The sequence below is a fragment of the Peromyscus maniculatus genome, chromosome 4 (genome assembly GCF_049852395.1).
Source record: "Peromyscus maniculatus bairdii isolate BWxNUB_F1_BW_parent chromosome 4, HU_Pman_BW_mat_3.1, whole genome shotgun sequence".
NCBI classification, from domain to species: domain Eukaryota; kingdom Metazoa; phylum Chordata; class Mammalia; order Rodentia; family Cricetidae; genus Peromyscus; species Peromyscus maniculatus.
Window position 1 is genome coordinate 82,470,588 of NC_134855.1, and position 12,127 is coordinate 82,482,714.

A 12,127-nucleotide genomic window follows, 5' to 3' on the forward strand; every position below is an offset into this window, starting at 1 on the left:
ATATTTCTACCTCCTCTTCTGCAGGATTCCATTTGCTGTGAGGGGGAAGGAATTGATGGAGATATCCTATATAGGACTGATTATTCCAAGGTCTCTCACTCCTTATACATTGTCTAGCTATGGGTCTCTTTGTTTATTCTCATATACTGCAGGAGGATGCTTCTTTGGTGATCACTGATCTGTGAGTATAGCAGAAAGTTGTTAAGAGTCATTTCATTGCTACATTCCTTTAGCAGAACAGTAGTATTTGATTTCCCCCTAGGGCCCTGGCCTATCTAGTCTCAAGTTCTTGGCCACCCAAGCAGTGTTGGGAATGGATTCCATCTCATGGAGTGGGTCTTAAATCCATTTAGATATTGGTTGTTTAGTTCCACAAGCTTTGTGCTACTATTGTACTAGCACATCTTGCATGCAGGACATCATTGTAGATCAAAGGGTCTGTAGCGGAGTTGTTGTTTCTCTTTCTCCTTTGGTAGCATGCAAAGTGCTTTCCAGAACCATGAACACTAGTCAGTAGGGGTGAAGGCTCTACATAGGCATAAGCTCGACTACTCCATGTTGAGTGAGTTGCATAGGCATTGTCTTCAAAAACATAACCTTGCTGTTAGTTTTTGGAGAGCAATCAATAGCGTTGGCAATAGCTTGGGTGTGGTTGATATATTGTGTTCCCTAATAAACTTATCTGGGGGTCAGAGAATAGAATAGCCACTAGATTAGACATAGATGCCAGACAGTGGTAGCACACACACCTTTAATCCTAGCATTCTGGAGGCAGAGATCCATCTGGATCTCTGAATTCAAGGCCACACTGAGAACAGAGCCAGGCATGGTGGCACATACCTTTAATCCCAGCACTGGAGATCTCATGTCTTTGCTTGGGAAGGTCACAAGCCTTTGATCCCAGGAAGTAATATGACAGGACACAGAAAAGTATATGAGATGTGAGGAAACAGGAACTCGTGCTCTTAAGGCATGAGGACCAGGAACTAGAGGCTTTTAAGCAGTTCAGCTGAGATCCATTCAGGTGAGGACTCAGAGGCTTTCAGTCTGAGGATACAAGATCAGGTGAGGAGTTGGCAAGGTGAGATTGGCTGTGGCTTGTTCTGTTTCTCTGATCTTTTAGCATTCACCCCAACATCTGGCACTGGGCATTTTTTTTTAATTAATAAGACCATGTAGCAATTTGTCTTACACCTGGGCTGTTTGGGGGTTCCCTTTGGCCAACAACTGGATTAAACATAACCCATTCCTGGAATTGGAAGCTTCATTTGGTGATGAGAGATATCCAGTTGGGGATTCATCTATTCCGCTATTTGGTGATTCTATTTAGATCACCTGTATATATGTATATATTTTAGAAAGTGTATTTGGACTTTCCTTTGGACCGCCAGCTCACAAAAAAATGACATGGAGACTTATTATTAATTATGAAAGCTCTGCCTTAACTTAGGCTTGTTTTTTAACTAACTCTTATAACTCAAATTTACCCAGTATTTTTTTAATCTACATTCTTCCATATGCTCATTACCTCATCTCCATCTTGCCCATCCTGCTTCCTCCATGTCTGGCTGGCAACTCTGCCTTTCTTCTTCCCAGAGTTCTCTCTGTTTAAAAGTCCCTGCTGTACCTCCTGCCTAGCTACTAGTTGTTTAGCTTTTTATTAAACCAATTACAGTCACATATCTTTAAACAGTGTAACCAAATATCTCACAATATTTCACTGTTTTTGTCTAAATAAAAAGAAAAGGGTTTTAACTCTAAAATGGTAAAACTATATACAATAAGAACAGTTATCAGGTAAGAATTACATTTATAGCATCCAGTCCATTTGCATTTGGCAAGTTCAGAGAATTACTCCACTATGAAAACTATCTTGGTTAGTCCAAAGTTTTGTATCTAATTTGCCTTCTATCATAACTAAGGAAAACTTTAACTGTAACTATCCAGTCTTCAACTCCATCAAAGACCCCAGAAGGATGTGATATTACCTGAATAAACAGGAAGTACAGAGCAAGCAACTGCCAAAACTAAGAAATGACATAGACATCTGGCTGCCTGGACAGCCACCCCAGGGTTCCTCTGTAACACTGGGACATCCATCTTCAGCCTAAGGGCCTAAAATATCTGACAGATTTTTCTGTGAAGCAGGAATTTTAAAGGACTGTCCAACCTTGTCTTGACAAAGTTTGGCATTTGTCTTCTTTTGTGTCCTACTTGTCCAATTTGGACAGCATACTGTCAGCAGTTGAGGCAAGGGTAGATTCTTACCCAAATAGCTAGCTTTTTCCACAAAGAAAGCAAGCTCCATATGGAGGTTCTGTGATGCCCATCATCCTTTTGTAAAGTAAATTGGTGCTGCCAGGAGCAGGCGTGTCTCACTGTCATGAGAAAACCTATGTTATTAAAACATTAAAATGTCATATTCTGTAGGTCTCTGGTGTTTGAAGATCATCTATTTGAAATATGACTCTGATTGACCTTGGAAACATACCTAACCTAAATTTGATTGTTATAGATAACTAATTATTAATCTGTATTTCTTTATCTTCCTAAATAGCTTTCAAGGACTAAAGCTTTACATTACATTTTTAAATGAGCTATATAAGTATGATAGTTTAACAAAAAAGAAACATATAATACAGTATAACAAAAATAACCCTAAATTTGTATCAATATACAAAAATCCATACCAATGTGACATTTGAAACTAGTAGTTGCTTTTTTAGCTTTAAAGTAGATACAAAAATTTACTCCTTTGTCTTATAATTTCTATGCTATATCCTCCTTTTTCCTTTTAGAAAGAAATCTTTGAATCTAATCTCCTTTGTTTAGCTTTCTCCCTGACCATGACCAGTAACAATTTTAATCAATCCCCCTAAATAATGACAAACATCCATAACCCACTGAATGACCAAAAACCACCCACCCAACCTCTTGGGAATGTAGGCTTCCTGTTCTCTCAACTGTTTCCTGTTGTCTGGGGATGATGGCATCTTTGGGGGACCCTGAGACAATTAGGATACTGGTCAAGACTTGGGAAAACTATCCATAACATTTGTTGTCCAGTCTCTGTGTAATGGGAAAACACAAGGCTAATTTGTAGTCCTGGCTAGAATAGTTGCTGAGGTTGAACCATCTCATCCAGCAGCCTTGAAGCTGTTCAGGATGTAGAACTGTGATAGAACTGCAACAAGGGCACTCTGAGAGGCTGGATCACCTGGGCCACCCATTTGCATTGATGTCTAATCCTCTTGCTCTGAAAACACGTGAACTTTCAAAGGTAATGCTATATATCTGCATTAACACAAGTATGGACTGTGCATTATACACAAGCCAGCCAAAGATTTTTTTTGTTTTATGTTTGAGCAGGTAAAATATATGTTACCTGCCTTGTAGTTTTTCTAGGTTTCTTTCTTTATGTCTGTATCCAGGATTTTCAGGGGATCTCCCCTGATCAAACCCGATCCTCTTTAACCTTAAACAAATCCACAGCCTTTCATTTTCAGTGGAAACAAAAGCATAACCTCTTCCCCAAAGCAATACATATTCTGACTTCCATTTTCAAGTTAAGGCATTCCTAAAATATCTAGGCTGATTTAATTCAGCAGTCCCTTCCACAATCCAATATCTCTCAGCAGCTGTCATTCTCTGTTCATTAGCATCCAAAACATTAAAAATCAACAAGACACCATATAGGATCCAGACTCTCTGTGTATTTTCCATTTTTATGTGGCTTATTTTTTTATATTATTTTATTCTCTCTTGATTTTATCTTATTACTTAATAAGTATCTATTTTTTATATGACTGTCTATACCCATTTTTTTCTTTTTTTAAGCCTATGCACATTTTTTAAGTACAATGTAACCTGTTTAGAGGGTTTTTCCCAAGAAAATAGCATATTTTTCTTAAGAAAAGTTGTATATGTCAACATAGTGACTACTAATAAATGTTCTTAGTAATTGTATTCATAATAATCCCAAACTGAAAATAACCCAAAGTTTATCAGCTGATGGATGGATAAACTGTGCTAATTTATATCAAAGAATGTTCAGTTTAGCACATGGTGCTGGTGTATTGTGGCAGCAGCTGGCTCCAGCCTGTAGGCAGTGCACAAGTTGATAAGAAATAGTTTGTTCTTATAAATCAGAGTCATGTTCATTACTAGTGAGAGCAAATAATTATATCTCACTGTCTTTTTGTCTGCTGCCTTTATGAGAACAAGATAGAGAACAATTGAACAAATGTGCCCCAGGACTTATCCAGAACCATATATTCAATTTACTTTACATAATGGATACAAACCCAAAACCTGGGATCATCAGGTTAAAATAGTGATGATAAGTCCTACTCTAACTTGTAAAACATTAGCCTTGGCAGACAGTTAAGCTACTATATGCATTTATGTTTTTAAAATTTCTAATCTGTTGACAGTCTTTCAGTTAGCAGAAAAAAATCTGTAGAAACAGATCTCTCAACAGATTCATGATAAATTGGAGTTCTTTTCCACTGAGTATGTACAATTAATTGCAAGAGGTGAAATATTTTTAGTAATTCAAAGAATTAATTTCATAATTATCCATTCATCTTCACAGTTTTCTGCCTGATAAATTTATTCTAAATTCTTCCCTGGGTTTCTAATTAAATAATTAAATGGTAAGCTTTTATATTCACACAGTAATGCTGTTGTAATCTATTTGCTGGACAAACATATAATGAGTCAGGACTGCCATCGTCTGAGAAACATACATCCTCTCCTCAATTTGTTTTCTAACAGATACATGATTTAGTGTCAAATAGTAGAGAACTCTTTTTTCAAACAGACATAAGCAAAAAGAAAGTAAGGAATCCAGAGGGAGGACCACTGTGCATAAGGAGTGATGGGATTCTGGCCTGGTTCTGGGGACTCTTTGGTTGTTCCAATGTTGGTATGAGATGACTGCCATGCAGCGAGGTTCAGTTATGTCAGGACAGAGCAAAGGACAACTCTCCTTATGGATGAATATGCCTTTCTTGAAGTCCCTTCTCATGTCTTATTGGCCTAAACTGGATTTGTGTGTCCATCCCCAACCCACTCACTGTCAGTGAGCTGGCTCTACAGCGCAGTAACTCTGACCAGTCATGATAATTGCAGCCTTCCTTGCATCAAACTGAGTCAGACATGCAAGAGTGAATCCCTAAAGAAAATGTGTGCTGTGTATTGAGGATGTGGCAGAGACTGGGTACTGAGTAGGCAACCACTAGTATTGCTATAAACGTGAAGATGCCTTTTTACTTTATTTGTTTATAAGGCCTGTGCACTGGCACTAAAAAGAATTAGTTTTGCTAGGCTGGTCACCAGAGTAGACCAGTCCAGGCACCCTCTGGACCACTGCCAGCTGACCAAGGTGGAGTCAATATTGTAGATTCCTGAGAGCCTCCCCAGCACCCTGCCTCTTCCTATTCCCATGATGTCCTCATCTATTATGGTATCTCTCTCCCTACCCTCCCACTCTATCCCTGTTCAAGGTTGATCATCCCATTTCCCTATGTTCTCATCCCCCACTCCTCACTCTCTGCCCACCCCTTAGTCCACTCATGTAGATTTCATCCACTTCTCCATCACAGAGTCATCCATGTGTCCCTCCTAGGGTCTTTCCCTGTTAGCTAGCCTCTCTGGAGTTGTGGGTTGCAGTCTGGCCATCTCTTCTCTCCCATTTAGTATCCACTTATGAGTGAGTACATACTATGTTTGTCCTTCTGAGTCTGGGTTACCTCACTCAAGATGACATTTTCTAGATCCATCCATTTGCCTGCAAATTTCATATCATTGGTTTTTTTTTTTTTAACCACTGAGTAGTACTCCATAGTGTATATGTGCCACATTTTCTTTATCCATTCTTCAGTTGAGGGGCATCTAGGTTGCTAGCAAATAACCTAGCTGTCATCATAGAGCCTTTGTCCAGTGACAGATGGAGACAGATACAGAGATCCATGACCAGGCACCAGGCTGAGTTCCAGGAATCCAATTGATGAGAGAGACGTCGAGATCATGATGGGAGGACATGCAGAGATGACTGGCCACACTAGTGGAAATCCATGAACTATGGACTGGTGGCTGTAGAGCCCCCATGGGACTGGAGTAGGCCCTCTGGACATGGAAGACAGTTGTTTGGCTCGAACTGTTTGGGGGGCACCCAGGCAGGAGGATCGGGATCTGTCCCTGGTCTATGGGCAGGCTTCTGGGAATCTGGTGCCTGTGGTGTGACACCTTGTGCAGCCTTGGTGCAGTGGGAAGGAGCTTGGATCTGCCTAGGCTCAGTGTGCTGAGCTCTGCCGACTCCCCATGGGAGACCTCGATTTGGGGGATGTGGGGATGTGGGGTGGCTTGGGAAAGAGGGCTGGGGGAGTGGGGGGAGGGAGGAGGGAGGAGGGAGGACGGGGGGTCTGTGGATAGCTTGAGGAGTGAGTAGAAAATTTCTTTTTTTTTATTTTATTATTTTTTATTTTACAATACTATTCAGTTCTACATAATAGCCACAGATTCCCTTGTTCTCTCCCTTCCTGCCCCCTCCCCTTCCCCCATTTCTTAATAAAGAAAAATAAAATAAAATAAAATAAAAATAAAAAAGAATTAGTTTTTTCAAAAAAGAATTTTGAAAAAAATTCTTCTGGAATTACCCTTTAACTATAGTATAATTTTATAAAATTGTTAACAATGTTATAAACAGCATTTATTAGAATGTTTATAAAATATAAGATTAAGAATAAAATGAGTTAAATTAGGAATAACATATATTAAACTGAATTCATTTGTTAACCCAAAATATTTTTAAGACTACTTAAGTCTACCAAGTACCCAGGATATAGTGATGAACAAAGGTAGCCACATGCTGTCCTCATGCTTTTAGTCTGGAGATAGACAAAGACATTTGTAAAAATAATGCTTAAATGTAGACAGATGGTGCAGGGAAAGCTTCTGAGATGAGAAACAACGGACTGGTGGTGGGAAGCACTCCATCAGTGAACACAGCATAGGAAAAGGCTCCAGGGCACAGTGAGCAAGATGCATTTTGGGAGTAGAAAGGTTAGTGTCATGCCAGTCAGGCTGCATCACTGTGACATAAAACAGAGGAAGTGTTGTTTTAGTTCATAGTCTGTTGTTATTGCTGGCCCCACAGTCAGGCAGAACAGCATGCTGCTGGGAGCATGTGGCGGGAGAAATACTGAGTAGGTATTAGATAGCTTAAAGCTTAGCAGATAGTTGAAGATGAATGTATTGACATGGGAGTTGTCAGGAATGTATTTTTCTAATACAAATGGAAAACTGAAGGAAGCAAATACAGAAAGGGAATAGATACAGCCCCAAGCACATGTCCCCAGTAATGTGTTTCTTCCAACCAAGCTCCACCTCGAATTAACCATTTTGGGAGTCCATCAAGGGATGAATAAATTAGAGCAAAGCCTCAGAAACACATCAGTTAGCAAACAAGTCCCCATGCGTGGTACTTTGTGTTTAGACTACAGCAGCATGGGATGAGGGAGTGTGACTTAGAGAGAAGCTTGCAGACTTTTTCTTCCTTGTCATCTGAAAGCCCTGAAAAGTCATTTAGAGGATTTGAGTTAGGAAAGTAACAGAGGGTAACCAGGCTAATGATTTTAAATAGATGAGTTTAATGTTTGGTAGAGAATGAATTGAGTGCATCAGAATAGAGGCAGGCAACTGTTAGCTAACTATTGTAAGGGTCCTAGCAAAGGGTGTGTGAGTTAACATGGAACATCTATATGGACTTGTATGATCTTTAGAAGATGAGAAATGACAAGCCTTGTGATGGCATGGATGTGTGACATGAGGAACAACAAAATGTCCTGGATTGTGAGGACAGCTTTAACTCTGGGTAGACACTTTCCTTTCCCTAGAGCATGGGATTCTAGAGCACTAGTCTTGAAGAAGGATGAATAGTTTTCAGTATGGGATATGGTGACCCTGGAGCCCATTTCACACAGGCAGCAATATTGAGTAGATATTACATGGACAGTCTCAGGATGAGTATATCTGTTTGGGAGTTGGCAGTATACAAAGGGAAGATGAAATTTCATGGCTCTGTCTTAAGAAAGCCTTAGGAGAAAAAGTAGAGTCAGAAAGAGCAAGGCCTAGGGCTTATCATGAAAGACTGTTGTGAAGACAAGATTCACAAGCCTATAGAAAGGAGCAGAAGAAATAGTGTTTAGGAAGAGAAAGCAATCAAATGATGCTCATAATTCAAATAAGTGAGAGTTAAGAAACATCTTTATCCTCATCCGTAATCTTTTTTCTTCTTTTCTTTCCTTCCTTCCTTCCTTCCTTCCTTCCTTCCTTCCTTCCTTCCTTCCTTCCTTCCTTCCTTCCTTCCTTCCTTCTCTCTCTCTCTCTCTCTCTCTCTCTCTCTCTCTCTCTCTCTCTCTCTCTTTCTTATTTTGTTTTTGCAAGACAGGGTTTCTCTGTGTAACATCTCAGGTTTCTCTGTGTAACAGCTCTGGCTGTTCTGGAATTCATTTTTTAGACCAGGCTGGACTTGGACTCACAGAGACCCTCCTGCCTCTGCCTCCCAAGTGTTGGGATTTTAGGTGTGCACCACCGCCACCTGGCCCAGGGAGGAGGGGTGTAAATCTTTGAGAAAGCTATACTTGGTAAAATGAAAGCTAGAAAGAACGGCTTGAGAATGAGTGAGAGAAGAGGGGATGTGAAGAGAGGCCATAGGCAGCTCCCTGCAACACCCCTGTGCAGGGGGAGGGATGGCTCCAGAGACACGTGGAGCACAGGAGCACAGTAAAGACAACGATGAGCAACACCAGTGAGAAAAGAACAGCTGCAAATACTGGACAGAGAACTGGTGGATAATTCTTACTGCTTAAAATGCCAAGAACAAATGCTGTTGAAAGCATGCTTGCATTACATAAGAGGGACTCCTCTCACTATATATAATACAATCGAGAGAGAAAGACAGTGGCTAAGGAAGTAGGCTTGTAGCTTTGGCAAGATGAAGAAGAGGCTCAGTCTTTTCTCTATGTAGTTCATACAACCCAGTGGAAGAGGATGGAAAAAAGGAAGCTTGGTGGAAATAACAGATGGGTGACAGGAGAAGCATACACTGTGCAAAGTGAGAGACATATGGACAAAGAAATGAAACTGTAGTGACTGAGCAGTGCTTATGGACCAAGGAAGATGCTGAGGACTGTAATCATACCGGTATGTTCAGTTTTGTGACTTTCTTCCGTGGCACGAGGCTTCTCAGTACGTATATGACAAGGACAGCAAGATCCACTCAGATATAGACTTTTGTGACAAATGTGAACAAGGAAGAGCGACTGCAGTGAGGAAAGATGGTGAGTTTGAATAAGATTCTAGAAAGAATGTGACAGATAAGAGAAGTAGTATCTTCTCACGGTAGAATAAATAAGTGGTGAGCATAGAAGGCATCAAGAATAATGTGAACATCCCTTGGAGCTTGAATGCGCAGCTGTCTATCAAATAGTAGCTAAGCAGTCTACTGTCGGCTGCATGCCCTACCTCCCCCCTTTTCTTTCCCATCCTGCCTCCCTACTTCTCTCCCTTCATTCCTCCCTTTCTTCATCCTTTCTTTCATTCTTTTAAAATACTTCTGTGTACTTTTAAAAATCAACAATTTAAATTCCTTTTCCACTTCATATTTTAGAAATCAACAAATTTTATTTTTCAGTGTAATTGTAACAACTGTATAGAAATCATTTAAATGTATATTTGGTTTAACTAGAGCTTAATATAATAAATTATTTTATTCTGTATAGGTTTTAGATGCCTGCACAATGAAAATGAACCTAGACTCACGGGCCAGATATATTTATGATATGAATGGTAGAAAAATTGAAGATATTTCAGAAGGTAAGTGACAAATATTTTGTAACTCCTGTGATACGATTTTGAAAGAAATTTATAGAATTTTTCCCTTTAAGCCTTTTATAGAAAAGAAAAATCAATAATTTAATTGTAACATGAATAAACATGGTATTCTTATACAAAGGGACACTGTGTGTAACATTCACTGTGTGAAAATACCTTTCAAGGGGCACCAGGGTTGTAAGAATCATTTTTTTTTTTTGCCACAAGTTTGAGTTATTTTTAAAGTTGAACATTTAACATTTAGTGAATCATAGTAAATAAACAATCATTGACATATCTGGGAGCCAACATCTAAGAGAAATTATTAGGCCTCAGGGTATGGCTCAGTGGCAGAGTACTTGGCTGTGCAAGGCTATGGGTTCAATTCCCAGAGAAAAGGGGGAGAGGGGGAGGAGGGATGGAGGGGAGCAAAAGGGTGAGGCCAATCTCCAGAGGTTATTCAGGTTATTTTAACTTGGTTAAGAGGAAAGATTTATATTTAGAAATTTGGATTTATTTTCTTTCCACATGCGGCACAACAACATTGCTTCTCTACAGCACTCAGGCAGGCTGAGGCAGGAGGCACACAAGTTTGACCGCTAGTCTGGACATGATCTCAAAAGAAAAGATTTACTGACCCACATAGTGAAGTAGTAACAGACACTGCTGCCTCGTGGCTGCCAGAGGCGTTCAGATGCATGCCTCATGCTTCATGGGTCCCAGAAATGTGTGTGCTATTAACACATTTTAATGCATGCCTCACTCTGTGTTTTTGCATACTTAGAAAAGCTTATGTCAGCTGAAATCAGCTTATGTGGCTACTAACACTGGACTTAAAATACTTGAAGAGACTAATCCAATTGGAGGAACTTCCAGCCTTTAGCACTCCTCGTCACTTAATATTAGGTTCTAAGAATTGTTTTTCTTTGTTATTGTGATGTTGTGCATTCACTGACTAGAGTCCCTAATTTTCTGTTGATTATCTTACGAACCTTGACTTAGGAATGGTCAATTTTTATGTAAAAGATAACTTCTAGTTTAAATAAATAAATACTAATGCTCTTGATTTCCTCTGGCTTTTTTGTTGTTGTTGACTTTGTATCACATCAGAAAGTCATCTAATAAGGTCTAATGTTAAGTTCACAGCAGGTTTCTCTCAAAAGCACAGATTAGCAGTTGTACTAGTGGCTAAAAGCAACAGGTAATTCTTTTCCTGCCTCCTACTTCTGTTATAGAATTATGTCTACTTTCAAACATCCCTCCCGTGTTATGAGAAATGAGCACATTTGTCCAACTTTTTTGTATCTTAACTACTCTAGAAAATTAATACATTTTGATAAATCAGAAAAGCCGCTCTTCCTTTCAAGAGCAAGGCCACCAGTCTCTTAGGACCTTTATGGGGGTGTCTTTTTTAACTAACTGTGCTTTCTTGAAGACCATTCTAGACCATGGTGGGTAGTGTCGAACTTACTTCAGTGAGTCAGAAGAGTGTATCAATTAAGCAACTCCAAGGCTATTCTGTGGCCAACAGAATGCTCACTGCTTATTCCATTTTCTATCCCATATCCAATGACAATGTCCAAAATAACTATGGTGTGACTATTTATTTGTGTGTCTATTTATGCACATGGTCATGTACGTGTGTAAGTGCATATATGTGTGTAGACAGGCGGTCAGCTTTGGGTGTCTTCCTCGGGTCCTCTCTGTGTTAGGTTTTGAAGCAGTGTCTGTCATTTCACCTGGAACTCAGTAACCTAGACTGTAGCCAGCAAGGCCCATGGCCCGCCTGCTCCACCTCTCCAGCAGTGGGATTACAGGCACATCGTGCAGTGCCCAGGATTTTACATAGGGAACACAAACATCAACTTTTTGTCCAAAGATTAGAATTTAAAGGTAAAAATTCCAAAAGAATCTAAACCATTCAAGTCAAGGCAGAAGTGGATTCCAGGCTCAATTTACCTTTGTGAATGAAATTCAGTAGAACTTTCAACTCCTGAAGTTAAGGCACAAAGAATGTGAAGTTCTTCATTTTCAGTTGCTGCAGTACCATCGAGATGTCTCCTGATGCTGGATTTCCACTGGAATTCCTCCAGGAGCCAGTTTCTGGGTTCCTGGAATTGTAGCTAGAGTTTTCCTGCCTTGCCCACAGTCAGGACAAATCTTTGTCACCCGCCAGTCCCACAGCCACTCAGACCCAACCAAGTAAACACAGAGACTTATATTGCTTACAAACTGTATGGCCTTGGCAGGC

The 12,127-nt window shown here is 39.9% G+C and overlaps 1 protein-coding gene across 9 annotated transcripts in view; it reads left to right on the forward strand.

Moving 5' to 3' along the window:
- The window catches only part of Dcdc1 (doublecortin domain containing 1), a 404,056-nt gene that overhangs the window by 68,719 nt on the left and 323,210 nt on the right, over positions 1-12,127 (forward strand). For all 9 annotated transcript variants that reach the window (XM_076570234.1, XM_076570233.1, XM_042275867.2 and 6 more), the window contains one exon: positions 9,786-9,879. In XM_076570234.1, the coding sequence (XP_076426349.1) occupies positions 9,786-9,879 (94 nt within the window). The remainder of the gene's footprint in view (positions 1-9,785; positions 9,880-12,127) is intronic.